This window comes from Mustela lutreola, chromosome 10, assembly GCF_030435805.1.
Source record: "Mustela lutreola isolate mMusLut2 chromosome 10, mMusLut2.pri, whole genome shotgun sequence".
Classification (NCBI taxonomy): Eukaryota; Metazoa; Chordata; class Mammalia; order Carnivora; family Mustelidae; genus Mustela; species Mustela lutreola.
Window position 1 is genome coordinate 74,905,516 of NC_081299.1, and position 20,294 is coordinate 74,925,809.

At 35.1% G+C, this 20,294-nt stretch overlaps 1 protein-coding gene across 1 annotated transcript in view; it reads left to right on the forward strand.

Moving 5' to 3' along the window:
• Positions 1-20,294, forward strand: part of PKN2 (protein kinase N2) — a 130,295-nt gene that overhangs the window by 75,006 nt on the left and 34,995 nt on the right. Inside the window, exons 7-8 of the mRNA XM_059135062.1 lie at positions 9,170-9,355; positions 10,480-10,589. Of these exons, the coding sequence (XP_058991045.1) occupies positions 9,170-9,355; positions 10,480-10,589 (296 nt within the window). The remainder of the gene's footprint in view (positions 1-9,169; positions 9,356-10,479; positions 10,590-20,294) is intronic.

The window sequence follows — 20,294 nt, forward strand, 5'->3', positions numbered from 1 at the left end:
TTATTGAAGTTGTTAGTCTGTCATATTCCTCCCCCCACCTTTTTTCCTCCCCCCTTTTTTAAACAGCTTTATGTAAATAGAATTGTACACATTTGATGAGTACAATTTGATAATTTTTGATATACCCCCAAAAGTTTCCATGTGCCCTTTATAAACTTTCCTTTTAATATAATATTATTTTTGATACATATTTACTGTACAGTCTTGATTTTTGAATAGCATCTTTCCTGCCATTTGTAGTTCTTCCTGAAACAAACCTTCTATTTTTTCATTTCATCTCCCATAACAGCCTTTTAAGTTTTGCGTGTGTGTGTATTTATTGCTTTCTTTAGGGAATCTAGTATGCATATTGAACTTATTACAGCCTGTGATCACATTATGCTCTCTCACCTCCAAAACAGTTTAAAATCTTTATGAAGAAATATTTTCGGGACACCTGGGTGGCTTAGTTGGTTGGGCCTCTGCCTTCGGCTCGGGTCATGATCCCAGGGTCCTGGTATCAAATCCCACTTTGGGTTCCTTGATCGGTGGGGAGCCTGCTTCTCTCTCTGCCTCTGCCTGCCACTCTGCTTGCTTGTGCTCTCACTCTCTTTCTCTATCTGACAAATAAATACATAAATAAAATCTTTAAAAAAAAATTTTTCAAATCCTTTCATTCTACCCTTTTGTATTCTTACAATATATTTTACTTCTACATATGCCTTAAAAATCATCATCCTTGAGTATTGTTTTCCCTAGAGAGCTAAAAGCTTTATAGATATCACTCATTTTTTGAGTTTATTTTTTCAGAAAACAAGACATTGTCCTATGTATTTAATGACCCATTTATTCTTTCTGTTTTCATTTCCTCTTCTTGTACTTGAGATTTTCTCTATTATTATTTCCCTTTGGCTATAAAATTTCTTTTAGCATTTATTGTAATGATGCTGTGCTAGAGTGTCATTCTTTCACCTTTTTCCTGTATTTTTCAGCTTCATGTTTTAAGAAAATTATTAGTGGATGTATTTTTTCTTTCTTTCAGATCTTTAAAAATGTTTTCTTCTTGCGTCTATTTTTCTATTATAAAAAGTAGGCTATGATTTTTATCAGTATACCTCTTAATGCAATGACACTCGTTACCCAGTCGCTTCAGTAACAGAATTATATCCACTCCTCTTCATTTTTGTTTTGTTTTTTTTCCCCTCTTTGTTCCTATGACTGGGTACTTTTAATTGACCATTCTTCACATTTGCCAGTTCTTCTGCCTGCTCAGATCTACTATTGAACTTCTCTAGTAAATTTTTTATTCAGTGCTATACTTTCCTGCTCTAGAATTTCATTTGATTCTTTTTTATAAAAAATTCTATATCTTTCTTAATATCCTCTACTTGCCAAAACACCATTCTTTCATTTGTTTGTTTTGGATTTTGTTTTCATTTGTTTTTGTTTTGGGTTTTTTTTGGTGGGGGGTGGCAGGTAGTCCTTTGAAAGTTGATATAAAGTCCTTGTCAGTAAATCCCATGTCTTGGCTTCCTCAGTTTCTGTTAATTTCTGCCTTTCTTGTTAATTAGCCATATTCTGTTTTCTGCCTTGTATCATCATTTCCTATTAAAAACTGAATATTATGAATATTATAATGTGTAACTCTGAAAGATACTCCCCTTCTCTAGAATTTCTTGTTTGTGTGGGATGTAGTTGTTAGGGGCTTTTATAAGCTATTTTGTAAAGATTGTATTTATTGTCATGTGTGGTCATAGAAGTCTCCATTAAATTAGTGGTCAGCTAGCGTTTTGACAGATATTTAATGCATGTAGGCAAAAAGAAAAAGAAAAAAAAAAGCCCTGCTTTTGCATCTGAGCTCTGTGCTTGTGTGCTGGGGCATATTCTCAGTGGTTACCAAGACATTTTTAACAACTCTGCCATTGCTCACACAGAACTTGGAGATCAGCCAGATGTGAGAGCTTAGGGCTTTTTTGGGTCTTTTCTGAGGATGTCTTCTGTTTCTTCCTTGCCTTCTAGTTTCCCAGTGGAAGCATTGCAAACCCCTTGTTATTCAAAACATCTCGCTTCCTATATTCTCTTCCAGGACTTTTTGGGATATCTTACTGTTTGTCCCAATTGATATCCTTGTCCCCAGGCTGCAGTGACTAGTTCATTTGCTGTTAAATGCTTTCCACTTAGCTATTTCTCTGTCCTGAGCGATTTCCTAGTTAAGCAAAAAACCAATCAAAAACAAAAAACATGCCTTTGTGTTAGTCCCTTAAGGAGCCCTCAGTTAGGTCAGAGCAGACAATCATATGTCCTTGAGAATGAATTTTTCTCTGTAGATTGCTATATTGAAGACCATCACCAAGCCATTTAGGTAGGGGGAAGATGAGGCAAAGGTAAGTTAAAATGCCACAGAACTCTCCCATTGAGTATTCATTGCTTTTTTTATTAACCATTTGCTTGGTTGCAGTAAACCCTTAACTATTTTGTAGATATCTCATACAGTTGATTCTGTTTTTGCTAACTTTTAGTTAGTTTGTTTCCTATGTTTCTGTGAAGAAAGTGCCTATAGACTTTGCTACTCCACCATTTTCTCTGACCATCAGCTGCAAAGGTTTTTGTGGTCCACATGAATGTGACATATTTTTGTTACACTGACTTCTGTCGCCCTTAGAAATCCTTAAATTAGCAGTGTCAGTGAGGGCTTTTCCTTAAAAATAATGTCCTTCAATATTTTAAAGATGTGAAGCTGTTCTTCGGAATAGCATAGCATACTGTCATATTCTAGTAGCTTTGAATATCATTGATCAGTTTTATATTATGGCAGACTTCTATATTAAAACTTGAAGGACAAATTTATGGTTAAACGAGTTGTTGCCACTATTAGTTTCAGTCTAAACCTGCAGTTACCAAATTGAGTTTCTAAATCTGAGGCATCCTGGGATGCCAGAATGAATTCACAGGGTACAACGGGGTATTTTAACCTTTTGAGGGAAACACAGTGTTATTTCACTTTGCAGCGTTACCATTTAAACCACTAATTCAAGGTAGTTACAGTTTCAGCAGGAGGTAGAGCTATCTTCCTTTCAGTGATGTCATACAGTAATGAAGCCAGGTTTGCCTGCATTGCTGTGAATATCAATACCATGTGAAAAATCAGTGTGGAATAGAAAAGAAAGTGGCGGTTTCTAGTCCAGTTTCAGAGTTTGAGAAGCTAGCTATATTGTGCTTAGTAGGTGCAGACATCCCATTAGGAAGTAACCATGGTTATTTACAAATGAAATAAGATTACTTTTTCTTTCAAGTTATGTGTATTATTTTTGTAAATAATTATTAATATATTGCAATATCCTTGGAAACAACTGTTAGGTATATCTTTTAGACTAGGAGCACAGTGAAAAAATCGAGACACTAGGGTACCATGAAACAAGCCTTGGGGAACCTTTGGTCAAACCCTCCCATTTTATTTGAACTGTTTTAAATATTATATCTTTCTAGTCACATCATCTATAATTCCTACCATGAATCTTCTGTCACAATTAAACTGGTTTGTGCACACTCCCTGCTTAATATCCTTGCCTTATTATCCATCTTACTCTATTTTTAAAAATCAGAACTGCAGTATAGACCTGGGAGGAACAAAGACCTTATCATCTACCTACATGTAATTCTACCCCTAGTCCTGGACACTTTATAGATTCAGGATATACTTGGTAAAGTTTATTTGATGATAAAGAAGGAACTGTACTTACTACTTAAGTTTTGCCATTGTATGGCTCAGTGCTGAACACAATAATATTTGAGAGTTTCTGAATGATTCATTGATAAAATATGGTTGTCAGTATTTAGAAACCAAAAATATTTCTAGAGGAGTAATAAAGCCATGTTTTAGAAAACCATCTGATATGACTGGAAATTTTTTTTCCTTTTCTGCTTGTTGGCTCCTCTCCCCAGTTCTTTAACCTCTTCCATTTTATCTTTTCCAGTTCTTATTGCCTTATTGAACCATATTCAATGTGATGTAAATCACCAGTGTAAAAGAAAGTATCTTACAATTCTTAAGTAATTTCAGTTTTTGCAAAAATTCTTTTAAATTCCTGCTGAAACTTATTTATAATTCCTGATGAACCTTAAACTAAATATGGAGTAACTAGGAAGAGAAATAATATTGGCCTTAATAAAGGATTAGACGCAATGAAGAATTATCATGGACAGGTAGTAGGAACATTTACTCTCCTGAGTTTCTCACTGCATTCTATTATTTGTGGTTTGTCTCATTTATACTCTGATTTCTTTTGTGATTGTATGCTTATAAATTGAAATTTGCAAATGTAGTGCTATTTTGATCTAAGGTATTGAATTTTTTGGTCCGCATTTTGAGACATTTGCTAGTTTTTATGAAAGATTTCCTCAGAATTAAAAAAAATGTTAGTTGTACCAAGATGAAATACTGAATTAGTAAGATGGATATGAAATAGTTTTTCCGGAACATTAAAAAAATAAAGGATTTACTTGTTCTAATGGAATTCATAGCTACTGCTTATGGATACAAACATTTATTTCTTGGATTGCTTGTTTTAAAAATTGCATATTGTGGGTTATAAAAATAAAATAATTTTAAGCTATTTCTAATATGGTTGTTTGCCATTGCAACGGTGTCACCTCATAAAAGAAATTTCTAGATGCTTAATAAAGATATTAAATCCCTTCCAATTTCTTTTTCCTGAGTGAAAGTAGGTGCTGAGCATTGTCATCTCCTGATACATTAAAATTACTAAAATATTTAATAAGCTACCAGGGTTTAAAGTAGTAACCAGATGTTTTCAGATTCCCCAGGAGGACTTCTGCAGCTAAGCCTTTACATTGGAAAGGAGCTAAGTTTGCCAGTTTAAGAAAAAAATCCAAATAAAAGACACAAAGCCAACAAGTTGTTTTTTTAAAATAAAATAAAAATTCTGTCTATGAATCTGTCTTAACGCTTTACAATAGAGAAGATTTCCAAAGCCTGACCAAGCATGAAATTGAAGCTTCCCCCTCCATCTTTAGTAACTTTATTGAGACATAATTTACGTACCATAGAATTCACTACTTTTAAGTACACAATTTTAGGATTTTTAGGAAATGTATATAGTTGTGGCACCATCATCAACCTCCTCCAGTTTTATTTGAAGTGTATAACTTCAAGGTTTTTGTCATAAATTTACAGTTCTTTAACCATCACAACAGTCAAGATAATGAATATCTTCATCATTCCTTAAAGTGTCCTTGTGTGCCTCTGTGTAATCCCTCTTTCCTGTTCTTAGGTTCTTCCTACCCACATCCATCTTCAGGCAATCACTGACCAGATTCTGTCACTTGCTATTAGTTTGTATTATGTGGAGTTTTATATAAATGGAATCATACAGTATATACTATTTTCTTTTGGGAGAGGAATTTCTGGCCTTTTTCACTCTGAATAATTACTTTGATATTCATCTGTGTTGCCTCTATCAATAATTCCTCTCTACTATTGGTAGTATTCAGTTGTGTGAATATTTCAGAGTTTGTTTATCCATTCACCCATTATAGATATTTTAGTTGTTTCCATTCTGTATTTTTTCCAGATATAGCTGTTAATAACATCTTGTGCAGATTTTGTGTAAATGTACATTTCAGTTGGGTAAATACCTAGAAATGATATGTCTGGATCTTATAGTAGTTACTGATAATGGATTCTTTACCCATTTTTATATCTGAAAAGTCTACATTTTTGAAAGGTATTTTCAGGGGTGCCTGGTGGCTCAGCGGGTTAAGCCTCTGCCTTTGGCTCAGGTCATGATCCCAGGGTTCTGGGATCAAGCCCCGCCTCGGGCTTTCTGCTCGGCAGGGAGCCTGCTTCCCCACCTCTCTCTCTGCCTACTTGTGATCTCTGTCAAATAAATAAATAAAATCTTTTTTTTTAAAAAAAAAAAGGTATTTTCAATGAGTCTAGAATTTCTATGTTCACAGTTTATTTGCTTGTTCATTTCTTCAATACTTTAAAGTTGTTGCTTCTCTGTCTTGCTTTCACTGTTTCTAATGAGAAATCTACTGCCATCCTAATCTTTGTATGTGTCTTTTTTCCTCTGGTTACTTTTAATATTTTCTCTTTATTATTTGTTTTGAGAAATTAGGTTATGGTATGCTTTCATGTAATTTACTTATTTTTCTTTTGCATGGTGTTCATTGAAATTCTTGGGTACTTCCTGGGTTTATAGTTTATATCAAATATGGAAAATTTTAAGCTATTATTTTTTCAGATATATTTCTGTTTCCATTCTCTCTGCTCTTTATCAGGGACTAAATGGCACATATATTGGGCCAATTGAAGTAAAACTCACGGTTTTACATATGCTTTGTTTTGTTTTCTTTTTTCCCTCAAGTCTTTCTGTCTCTTTTTTTTGATCATTTCTGTATCATTGCTATAGCTTCAAGTTCACTAGCCTTTTTTTTGCAATGTATAATCTGCCACCAGTCCCATTCCAATGTATTTTTCCTTAAATCTCAAACATGTCAGTTTTTAATCTCTAAAATTTTGTTCTGGATCTTTTTTATTCCATGTCTCTATTTAACTTTTTGAATAGATGGAATATAATTATAATAACTGTGAATGTGTTTATCTGCTAATCCTAACCCTTACATCTGTTTCAGATTGATTTTTTTTTTAAGATTTTATTTATTTGACAGACAGAGGTCACAAGTAGGTAGAGAGGCAGGCAGAGAGAGAGGGGGAAGCAGGCTCCCCGCTGAGCAGAGAGCCCGATGTGGGGCTCGATCCCAGGACCCTAGGATCATGACCTGAGCCGAAGACAGAGGCTTTAACCCACTAAGCCACCCAGGCACCCCTCAGATTGATTTTTAATTGATTTTTTTTTCTTATTATGGGTCTTATTTTTGTGTTTATCTTTTTGCCTGGTAGAGTAGGCAGAATTTTAAGAATGATTTTTGGAAACTCTCTCCTGTAAATACAGTGAGGTATTACTCCAGTGACTGTATTATGTTTATGGGACAGGGGATTTTGCCTGTGTGATTAAGGTTACTGATCAGTTGACTTTGAGTTAACATAAAGAGGAATGATCTGGGTAGTCCCAACATGATCACGAGTCCCCCAGAAGTAGAGAATCTTCTCCGGCCAGTGGCAGATGAGGAAGAAAGGTCTGAATAATGAAAAAGATTTTATGTGCCTTGTTGGCTTGAAGATAAGAGAGGGCCAGCCATATAGTAAGGAATTCAGGTGGCCTTAAGAACAGGAAATAGCAAGGAAATAGGGACCATCATCTAGCAAGGAAATAGGGACCCCAATCCTATGTCTGCTACAAACTGAATTCTTCCAACAACCTGAATAAGCTTGGAAGCAGATTCTTAAGAGCTTCCAGACAAGAGCCTTCCTGGCAGACATGATGATTTCAGCCTTGTGAGATTTCTAGTAGAGAGTGCAGGCAACTTGCGTAGACTCTGACCTACATAATTGTGATGTAATAAATGTCGTTTTAAGCCACTGTATTTTTGGTAATGGGTAATCCAGCAATAGAAAACAAATGTGCCTGTTAGTCTCTGCTTAGATGCCAGACATTGAGTTTTAGCTTCCTGGGTGCTGGATATTTTTGTATTCTTGAAAATGGTCTTGAACTTTGTTCTAGGTCACAGTTAGATTACCTATAAATAATTTGATCTCAGTGTTGCTTTTAATATTTGTTATGCATAAGAGAACATCATTTAGTCTAAGGGTTATTATTCTCTACTACTGGGGCAAGACTGAATACTTGATCAGAAGAACCCTCCCCACATCTTAGTTTTAGGTCTGGAGAGCTGTTTTCTTTTATACTGCCTGTGAATTCTAGCCACCTTGATCAGTTCTGTGTCAGTACTCTCGGTTCTAGCTCCTTAACTCAGGTAGTACACTTGGCTGCACCTGAGCTCCCCCTCCTGCACTATGCCCTAGATGTATTCAAGGCAGTAAACTCAAGCAATCTTAAGGTTCATTTCATTTATTTCCCATCTCTTGAGTATATGTTCTTCATTGCCTGACATCCAGTTTCGTTAGCACTTTTTTCACGTATTTTGCTTAATTTTATTTTTAGTTTGAGTTGAGCATAAATCCATGCTTTTTTACTTCGTTAAAAGTCCTTTGGTTACCTTAAATAATTAAAGTTTTTAAATTAAGTGAAGCTTTTATTATTTAAGTTTAATGGAACCAGGAAATACTCTTCCTAAAATGTTATTCTCTGTGCAGTATCTAAAATTTTAATACTGTAGCACCATATTTACATTCTAGTATACTAAGCCTAGCCCAAAGAATGACAAAGCCAAATCTTTAGATGGCCTCGCAGTTCCTCATTTTCATTTGAACACCTTTAGTATTTATTTGCCTAAGGAAATTGTAATTATTTTATGCTTTGATAATTACAGTCCATAATTATTTGACTTTCTAACTATTAAAATATAAGTTAATATTATTTTACATCTGAAATAGACCAGAAACCCGTTTATTTATGCAAAAAACCCTATAAAGTCCTTTTCCATGTTTACTACATAACTACTAAACACAACTGTTTTTCACATAGTCAGATTTCCTTGTTTCTAATTTCTGTATGTTTATTTTAATAGGCATATTATTGAGCTTTATATTTCCCCTCTCACATGGTCTAGCAACAATTCTGTAATTCTTCCATGTAATTATATAAATGATACAAATGAGTATTCAGATATATAAGAAGTTTATATAACTTGTTTTATGCCCTGCAGACAGTTTTTGGGAGGTGTTGTTCTTTCCATAAAATTTCTTATGATTGTATTAATTAAGAATTTTCAATAGGTTTCTCTAATTAAAACAGGAAAGATTATGATTAATTACCTCACAGATCCGCTGGGAGCAGAGATTTTGTTATTTTAGCACATCTTTTTTTTCTTCCCACTGTTTCTGAATGGGTAACAAAGACATAGTTCTATATTAAGAATTGATGTTCTAAGGTACCTGGGTGGCTCAGGCAGTTAATGTTTGCCATCAGCATCGATCATGTCTCAGGGTCCTGGGATCCAGTCTGCATTGGGTTACCTGCTCAATGGGAGGTCTGCCTCTCCCTCTTCCCCCTCCCTCGTTTGTGCTTGCTTGCTCTCTCAAATTAATAAATAATATATTTTTAAAAAATTGATGTTGTTATTTGATATCTGTTTATGCTAACAGGTACTTTAGAAGTTCGTCTTATGGGCTGTCAAGATATTCTAGAGAATGTCCCTGGACGGTCAAAAGCAACATCAGTTGCACTACCTGGTTGGAGCCCAAGTGAAACCAGATCATCATTCATGAGCAGAACAAGTAAAAGTAAAAGTGGAAGTAGTCGAAATCTCCTAAAAACCGACGACTTATCCAGTTCAGTAACCAGATTTTTTAAAGCTCCTATAACAAATTAAAGGATCTATACAAAAGATTTAGCAATGGGGACAGCAGTAGGAGGAGCCAAAGTTGAACGAAAAGCTTAACAATTATGATTTCTATAATTTAATCTTAAAGCATTAAAAGCTATACCTGTCAGGAAAACAAATGCAACCAAGTTTATTGAAATTACCTTAGAAAACTAAATGATATATAGCATTAATTCTTTTAGAAGAATGAAATATCAAGTGTCACTCTTCATGCCAAACAAAGTGTTCAGAGGCTATTGGATTTGTTATATCTTGATTTTTCAGTGGTATAATGACACTTCTAAACTAACTGAAATTTTGATAACCCCTGAACCAAACGTATTTACTAGGGTAGTAGCTCAATTAGACAAATGGAGGAGAGGGTGGAGGTTATTCTGCAACAGGTTTATGAAGCACTTGAGAGACATTCTAAAATGTAATTATAAACTATGATATAAAGGTGTAACTGGGGAGTGGAAGGGAAAGGCCTGTGATAATTCATTCTACTATAGAGCACAGAGGTGAATATGTCAGTGCTTTCCTATATAAAGACGGAGATTTAGGAAAAGTATGAAAATAAAAATTGCCTGAGGTAACAAGCTCTATAAAAAGTGTAGAGGCTGAAAAACTGGATGATTGCTATTTATATACAAATATACATATACAAAATAGCATTTAATCTTTGTGTTTTTCTTAAACACAGAGGATAAATTGGGAGTATCTAGTGGGAATGTATGTACATATAAAATGTAGCCATTTAAAACTCAAAAGCTTCAGGATTAAGAAAGCCCTTACGTTTGTGGCACGTGGGTGGCTCAGTTGCTTAAGACTCCCACGCTTTGTTCCTCCTCAGGTCATGATCTTAGGGTTGTGAGATGGAGCCCCATGTCAGGCTCTGCGCTGGGCATGGAGACTGCTTAAGATTCTTCTCCTTCTCCCTCTGCATCTCTGCTCCCCACCCCAAAAAAGAAAAGGAACAAAAGAAACACCTTACTTTCAGAGGATCATAACTCTTTCGTTGCTATTAAACGGCGGTACTTCTGTTTTAAAGGTTTTAAAATACTTAAGCAAGTTTACAAATTGTAATTACAGATGACGTGTGTGCAGTTTTGAAGCTAGATAATACTGTGGTTGGTCAAACGAGCTGGAAACCCATTTCCAATCAGTCATGGGACCAAAAGTTTACACTGGAACTGGACAGGGTAAGATGAAAACATTTTACTTGAATCTTCATTATAATTGTTATTCATTTTGAATGTACATTTTTTGTTTTAGAAGACTTAGAAAAGTTTGAACGCAATGAACGAAGAACCTAGGTATTTTTGACATTCCTCATCTGGTGAATTATATAAGTCTACCTTAAAACAGAGGTGAACATCAGAGTGCTGTAGTAGCTTTTGCTTGTGCAGTGATTTGAAAATGTCTAGTTTGTATGAACCTAAAAGACAACCGAGTGAGAGCTAAAACTGAAATGTATTTATTTTAGTAATGCACTCCCTAACAACTAAGGTGATTCTTCTGACTCACCATTTGTAGTTTATAGTATCAAAGCTGGATTTGAAATACACTGATGTGCTCCCTTACCCAGCCTTCCGTGTGTTTCATGAATGATGTGAATGGCTAGAATGAGATACGTAGCTTTAGAATCCAGCAGAAGTAAATTTGGTCCACAGCAGATTCAAGTCCATGGTGCTAACTTTATTATTTAGATTCTGATCCATCTATTGGGGTGTGGGAAGAAAATATTAAAACTTACCCCTAATTTTCCCTAAAAAAATAAGAAAGATACCAAGCTTTTTATCATTTAGTATTTAGGTTGATGATACATTTTAAAATATAATTTTAAAATTATATATATTAGTGAAAGCCGATTCACAGTGTTTAATGAAGATGTGAGGTGGTGATTATTGCTCTAGAAGCCTCTACTTTAAAAATATTTTTCCAGGGGCGCCTGGGTGGCTCAGTGGGTTAAGCCGCTGCCTTCGGCTCAGGTCATGATCTCAGGGTCCTGAGATAGAATCCCGCATCGGGCTCTCTGCTCAGCAGGGAGCCTGTTTTCCTCTCTCTCTCTCTCTGGCTGCCTCTCTGTCTACTTGTGATTTCTCTCTGTCAAATTAATAAATAAAATCTTTAAAAAATATATTTTTTTCCAATTTGTTTCTTTCTTTCTGCATAGCCAACATCCTGATCAGGCCCTTACCACTGCTTTTCTTGGTTCAAAAAATGTTTTATATACTTGAACAAAATGCTTCATTTTCATATACATTGGTTTGCTTAGCTTTAATACCACCAACCATAGTGAGATATATAAAAAAGATATCTTAGACAAATGGTAAGAACTTGATTGATGTTGGCTTTTTTGTTTTTTACTAAAGTAATTTACTAGCTAATCCCCACATGCCTTAATACCAGACTGATTTTCAAAGAATACTACCTTCATCTTGGCATTCGTTCTCTCATTTAGGATTATCTATTCTTTAAAAATTATTGTGAAATTACTCATTCAATTAACAAATATTCATTGGTATCTACTATATTCCCAGCACTTCCAGGCAGTAGATTAACAATGAATAAAAAATAAGATCTTCCAAGGTTCCTCAAGGAACTTAGAAAGTGGTCTTCATACATACCTGATTAGTTGCAGAATTTTTTACCATTCATCTGAAATGTAAGAGTCTGCCACCTCATTTCCCAAATATACCTTTATTTTGAGAATTTCAGTTAAAATGATGTTGAGGTCTTAGAATGCTGGACTAAGGTGTTTATACTTGTCTGTATGGGAAATGGGATGGAAGAGATAAAATGGGAAAGTTGATTTTGGAAGTTGTATGAAGAACAAATTTGAGGGAGGAGGAACTAAAGGCATGTATGTTGGCTGGCAGCTACTCCAGTGCTACAACTGTAAGATTAGGAGAGCTTGAAGTAAAATTTGGCAGTAGGAAGAGAAAAGATAATATGTAGGAAATGAAGGAAAAAATAGCATTAGTAACTAGTTGGATTTCAGTACAAGGGAAGGAATTTGTCTATAATTTGCAAAGAAATTAATGCCCCAGTTATTAGAAAAATATATTGGAAGAGGATGGGTTCTATACCTAGTTACTGAGCAATTAAATAAAGATGTAGAACTAGAAGTCAGGTCTGGATAAACAGATTCAGAGATACCTGACTAGAGGTCACAGTGATTGCCATCCAGGTGGATAAGATCAATCCATTCATTTCACAAATATTCATTGAACATCTTATCTATGTACTGGGCTTTTTATTAGGGTCTAGATTTACAAAGATAATAGATGCTCATTGCTGTAGCAGAACTCCTAGGCTTAATAATCACTAATTTTCTGTTCTTTGCCAAGCACTATTCTAGACCCTAGTAATGACTGATCGAAACTCTGAAGTCCATATACTGAGGGACCTTATATCCTAATGAGGGAAAATAAATAGTAAACAAGTTAAAAAAAAAAACAACTACAAGTACAGTGAAGGTAGTAAATAGGGTAATAAGGGAGTAGGGATTACTTTAGAGTAATTAGGGAGTCTCTTGAGGAGACTACATTTGACTTGATACCTGATGAGTGAAAAGTTGCCAAACTTGTAAAGACCCAGTGAGAGTATTCCCAGCAAGAGGAGACAACATATACAGCCCCTGGGGTAGGAGGGAACCTGATACGTTTTAAGAATAAAAATTGTAAAATAGAAGATCAAGGTAAAGTGAAGTAGATGTAGGTACGTGCTGAATCACTAGGATCTTTTTAAGTTAGGAATTGGGAGACATTTGAAGGGCTTTTAATAGGGGAGTTGACATCATTTGATTTATCTATAGTAAATGATGTGATAGAAGTAAGTACCATGTACTATAGAAACTGATAAAAGACTTATTGACACACCCTGGGAAGGAGTTTGTAAAGGAAACAAAGGTCTAAAAACCAACTCTTAAGCAGTATCCCAAGAAAGGTTTGCCTGCCAAAGAGAAGTCAAAAACTTTGAGTTCAATCAAATCATACCTTAGATAAACATTATAAAAGCTTATCCAGTGAATAATTGCAGGAGTTTTGAGGTGATGAAAATCCTATTACATATCAAACAATTGAAAAATGGGCTTTTCAAAAAGTCTATTAAAGAAGAAATTCAGCAAAGATTTTGTAACTGTCTTTCAATTTAAAGGAGGAACATATGAGGAAAAAGTTAGGGTAGGGATAGCAATGAGATTTTAATTTGTGTGTATTTATTCTCATTGATTAGTAGTGACGTCCTGGAGCTCACCGTTAAGGTTTACTGGATGGGTCTTGGTTTTCAGAGATTATACTGATTAAGTAGCAATGTTTGCCACATTCTTGGAGAAGTGGCAAGTAGCAAGCTGTTGTACATGTTCCATCCTTGGATTGACTGTATACTTTGTGGCTGTGGAGGACAAAGCAAAAGTCAATGGATGGCAGATTTTATTTCAGTACAAAGGGTAACTGTTAAAAAATGAAATGAGCTACTATAGAAAATAGTAAGTTCTCTCTCAATAAAGTTGAACGAGCAGCTTGTAAAAAAGATTTTAAAGGAATGCTTGTATGAGAAAAAGTTAAACTTATAAGATTTTTTTTCAACTCTGGTATTTTCTCTTCAGGTAGAAAAACCAGCATTGTTATGTGCTATAAACTAGCTGTTTAAATAGTTGGACCAATATAATTCAATCAAGCCCACTAGAGAGGGAAATAATAGTTGGGGTTGTTAATATATACAGATACAGTTTTCATGCCTTGTTGTATTTGTGGCTTCTTTCTAAACTGTGTGAACACATATAGATATTTATGACCATAAAATGTTTCTTTCAGTTCCCATTCATTTTTAATGTATCAGATTTGCTATAACATTGGCTTTGAAGCCAGGCAAAAATGGGCTCATTGTCCATCTAGTACTTAATATCTTTTGAAAATAGACAAATTACATAAACTTACAAATGGGCATTTGTTTCATCATCTCTAAAATGGGGTTAAAATACATGGTCAGCCCTTGAACAACACAGCTTTAAAGTGTGCAGGTCCACTTAATACATGGATATTGTACAATAAAGTACTAGAGATGTATTTTCTCTTGTGATTTTCTTAATACTTGGTTTTCTTTAGCTTTATTGTAAGGATATAGTATATAACATACAAAATATATATAAGTTGACTATTTGTGATATCAGTAAGGTTTCCAGTCAACAGTAGATTATTAGTAAAGTATTGAGGAGTCAGAAGTCATACTCAGATTGGTAACCTTTGCGTTGTTCAGGGTTCAACTTGTAATCTTTCAGGACTGTTAGAAAAACTGAGGTAGTGTATAGAAAATCCCTTTCATTGCCTGGCACATTTTAGCCACTCAGTGGCATTAATTCTTTCTTTAGCCCTAGGCTTTGATTTGTGGGTGGCTATGAATTTAAGTATAATAGAAGAATATAATAGGTTATGGGGAATTAATTGGTTGAATGTCATTTTCTTTCACTTCAGAGCCTGTTTAAAGTAATTACAGGAGTTTTGATGAATGGTATGATCAAAATGAAGCTCAGAGAGGAACACCTAGATGGTTCAGTTGGTTAAGCATCCAATTCCTGATTTCAGCTCAGGTCATGATCTCAGGCTTGTGAGATGGAGCCCCACATACCATCAGGCTTCACCCTCAGTGTGGTGTCTGCTTGAGATTCCCTCTTTTCCACCCCTCCCCCTCACTTATGGGTGTGCGTGTGCTCTCTTTCTCTCAAATAAATAAATGGATCTTTAAAGCAAATGAAACTCAGAGGATTATTGTTAGAGGGAAAACAGCTGGTTACAAGCTTTCTCTTGTAGGCAGGCTATTGTCTTACGAAGTTTTATATTTAAAATAGAACTTAAAAGTAATACATACATACATATAAAATGCAGTAAGAAAGAACTCAAAAGTAAGTTATCCGGGAAGCCTGGGTGGCTCTGTGGGTTAAGCCGCTGCCTTCGGCTCAGGTCATGATCTCAGTGTCCTAGAATCGAGCCCCGCATTGGGCTTCTGCTCAGCGGGAGTCTGCTTCCCCCTCTCTCTGCCTGACTCTCTGCCTACTTGTGATCTCTCTCTCTGTCAAATAAATAAATAAAATCTTTAAAAAAAATAATAAAAGGTAAGTTATCATCATCTTATAGTTAAGCTGAGCCCCAGGGTAGTTAAATATTAATAAATGTCAGAGTTGGTACTAGACCTCAGTGTTGTTCAAAATGAATATTCTTTCCTCTATGGTAGTTTGAATGAGGTAGATAACAGTTAAATAGAGGAAGAAATAACAGAAAGATAATGAAATCTGAAAGAGAAAATAATTTAAAATTACTTAGACTACAAGCTTAGAAAACTACAAAGACTGGTAACTGTTGATTGGTTTTTCTTTACTTGTAGTGGTGATCTTCACCTAAAATTGTTTTTTTTCCATGACTTCAGATAGTCTTCCTACTTTGGAGTAGTCCTCCCTTTCAGAGTTTGAAAACAGTGCATGACTAAGTAAAGCTATTCATCCCTGAGGCCAGCTAGACTTTCTAGGTTCCTGGTAGGCATGTTCCTTGTTCCTAATTTGATTAGAAACTTCTTTTTGACAGAGACTACATTCCTTATTGTGATAACCACTTGTGTTTACATATTACATTTCACTTTTTCATGTGCCTTTTACCCTTTTACTTCATCCCTTATATTTATAGAATATTTATTTATGGAAAATGTTTATTGAAGTATTTATAGAAAATGTTATTTTAAACTGTCTCACGTGTTCATGCCTAGCATTTTGCCTCAAATGTCAGGTTTCTTTTGTACGGGATTCTGGAACTTAGTTATTTATACTGTTTCTATCCTTTTCATGGTACAAAGATTCATAGGACTTTTTGGAGTTAGGAGATACTCTGGAAATAATCTAGACCTAGAATAATTTAAGAAAGCCCAAATTATGTTCCTGGTAGGTCAGGGCTCCATAGAATTGTCTTAGGAGAGAACACAGAGACTTTTTGTTTGTTTTGATATTCTGGGTAAGATATTTGAAATTTGCCACTTAAGAAAAACAAGCTTTGGGGCACCTGGTGGCTCAGTGGGTTAAGCCTCTGCCTTCTGCTTAGGTCATGATCTCAGGGTCCTGGGATTGAGCCCTGCATCAGGCTCTCTACTCATCAGGGAGCCTGCTTCCTCCCCTCTCCCTCTCACTGCCTTTGCCTGCTTGTGATCTCTGTCATATAAATAAATGAAATCTTTTTAAAAAAAAGGAAAAACAAGCTTTGAAAATTGCTGATGTAATTTAATGTAGCCCCCTCACTTCACAAATTAATAAGGAAATTATGGCCTAAGGATTGTAAGTAACTAGCCTAATGTATAATCAAGAACTCTTTTTTAAAATTTTTACTGTAGTATAGTTGACACAGTATTATATTATTTTCAAGTGTACGATGTAGTGATTCAGCAAATCTGTATATTATTTTTCTGCTCACCACAAGTGTAGCTACTTTGCCACTACACAAAGCTGTTATAATGCCGTTGATTATATTCCTTATGCTTTTATCCTTTTTCCCTGCGACTTACTCCATAACTGTAAGCCTGTATCTGCCACTCCGTCATCCATTTTGCCCATCCCCTCAATCCACTCCCATCCCTCTGGCAATATCCATTTATTCTCTGTATTTATGGGTGTGTTTCCACTTTTCATAAATAACCCAGGATTCTTTTATTTAAAAGAAAATTTTTTATCAAGTAATATCTATGCTCAGTGTGGGATTCAAACTGACAAGTGTGGGACTCAAACTGACAAGCCCAAGATCAAGAGTCACTCCACCAACTGAGCCAACAAGTCACCCCAATAATCCAGGATTCTTAATGAAGTTCCTGTGTTCTTTCTATTCTTATCAGGTTACCCTTTTTATATTTTCTTTAAAAATTTGGTCCTTTTTAATGTTTACTGTAAACACATTAGTAGCTATGTAATACCTCATTTTTCCTGAATTCCCTCAGTCCTGGGGGAACAAGCCATAGAATAGGAATACAATGACATATTAATTTCTTCTGTGTATGAGCTATCTGACTCTGACCATACTATTCAATCTGAGATGCTATTTTTTAACTTAACATGAAACTGCAGGCGCCCTGAATGGCTCAGTTAGTAGTACATGCATCTCTTAATCTCGGGGTTATGAGTTCAAGCCCCATGTTGGGTGTAGAGCCTACATAATTAAAAAAAGAAGAAGAAGAAATGAAACTATGAAAATATTTACCCTTCTTACCTTTCTGCTGCTTCCAGATTCTATCAGATGACACAATATATTCTCTGAGGCTATGAATCTGGAGACAATGAACTATGTATATAATCATCTACCTTTTTTTTCCCCATCCCTATCATCTTTTGATGACCAGTCTCCAGTATTTCTTAAGGACTTTGGTTCTTCACTTCAGCATCATTATGGGAGATTAAAGGGAAAAAAGAACAAAACATATATGTAAATAACCTACTTAACATTGTATTATTACAAAGTTCTTGGAGCATCTCAGCCACAGTGTACCTTTACTCCTTGTCATTTTAGCAATGAATGGTTCTGAAATCTTAAATTTGATATGCCAGACTTAACAAATCTTTTACTTCTCTAAAGGAGATAGTTACATAAAGCACCAAGATTAATGGTTATATAGTAAGTGACAGCTCATGTTGTTATTGTTACTCATCTGGCTCTCTTCTTTATTACCTCAGAACTTGATATTTGATCAACTATTTCCATTTCCTTGATTCTTCAGGAAAGGACTGAAGAAGGGCCATCAGTCCCTTCCAAATTACATTTTCTTTTCCCTGTACCCTTAAACTAGTGTTATCCCGAACCTTGTCCTTATTGACATGGTTCCACATAAAACATTCTTCAACATTGTCTTTATATCAACAACACCTGTTCTAGAAACTCCCAACAGCCAGTCATTTCTACCATCTGTCTTTTTTGCTCTAATTTACTGAATACTGCTAAAATATTAATCATACCAATTACTATAAGTTTTAGTTTCTCACCTCAGCTGGGCTTATAAAAGTTATCCTGCATTTCAGATCTTAATCCCATTACCAGAAGCTTTTCTTCCACCTATCTCTTCAAAATTCTATTCCCTCTCAGACTCCTTTGCTTCTGTGTTATAGATAAGATTAAGATCATTAGGATGCAGCTTCCTCAGATTCCTCCATCACCTGCAAATATTTCTGTATCTTTTTCATTGGTTTTAGAGAAAGAGGTCTCTCTCGGTCCTGTGAGAGCCTATAAGAATTCAGTTTGTGCTCCAGTTTCCATTCTCTCTCATCTCCTAAAACCTTTTCCATCAGTTACCCCAGCTATCACCTATATATTTTTTTATCTCCTCTTTTCTTCCCACCTCTGATTCTTCTGCATATGTTAACATTCCTCCCACTAAAAAAAAAAAAAAAATTGTTTTGCTTCTTCATAGCTCTGTTGATAGGTCTCTCATACTCAAGATCCTTGAAGTAGTAATTTGTGATCACAATCTATTCTTCCTCTGTCATTCATTATACATTGCACTGAAACTTGTGCTGTAATAGGTCCTGAATAACACACATTACATATAGTGTCATTTAATCCTCCCAACAATCTTGCATATATAATTATTTTCACTGTTTTGGGGATTATTTGAAGTTCCAAAAGTTAAATAACTTTTCTTGCCCTCACAGCTAGAAAGCACTGATTCTGGGAATCACCGCAAGCATCTGACACTAAAGCCAAGTCTTACCTGACACCAGTATGTTCTTTTTTAATAGTGGGCTAACTTGTCTTTTTGTTTTCAATATAGATTTTATTAATGACTTATCACAATAGTAATGATAAAAGCTGACATTTACTGAGTACTGACTATGTACTGAGTTTGTCTTAACTCTTAATTTTCATACCACCCTAGTGTTTGATACCATTATTATATATATTTTACAGATGAGCAAACTGAGTCTCAAAAAAGGTAAGTAAGTAACTTGCCCAAGGTCACAAAACTAGTAAGTAGTATCAAGCTAAGATGTCAACCTATGTTGTTCTACAGAAATTAATTGTTTATGCAGTACCAGGCAGTCTTGATTCTAGAGGCCTTGTTTTTAATTACTATATTGCCTGATCTGACCTGACCTCTACTCCTCTATATTTTAAATCCTTTAGTGGCAGCATATAATTTACAAGTTAAAGACCAAATACTTTGCAAATCTTACGAAGCCCTTCATGACTGTCTGCCCATCTTCTCATCTTTATTTCCCAAAGTTTCCATTCTTAATATTCTAGGCTTTAACTAGATGAAACTATTTCCTATCCATATGATATACTTCATGCATGCTTAACTTTGTACATTCTTTCCCATGTGACTACTGTGTTCTCTCCTCCTTTAATTTTGTAATTTATATCTGAAAACCCAATTGAGCAATCCTTAACCTTTTCTGATCTTCCGACTACCTTTTCCTTCGGAAAAATTGGTCAGTTCTTCCTTTTGTATCATTGTGCCAGTTGTATATGCCTCTCTGTTGCCAGTATTTATTTACATTTCCATCTCCCTAATAAAACTGAACTGTTTAAGAACAGGACCATACATTGCTTCTCTTTGTATCTCTGTCACAGTACTGAAGATAGGTATTCATTGAGTATTAACAGGATGAATGAAAATAATTTATGTAAAATATCTTTAAAAAGCAGGTTGTTTCAATTTCCTCTTTTTCCCTCATACATCAACATACCCAGGTGACACATTCTTATTCGTACAGATTCATACAAATAGATTTCCAGAATGACACACATTAAAATAGACAATTGAAAATATCTTCTTTTTACCTACTCCCATGCTCCCCCACACAAGTGAGTCTGACTTGTTTCCCTGTGCTTTACCTGTTATTGTCCTATAGCACCGTATTGGCATTTTAGCTTTTTTCTACC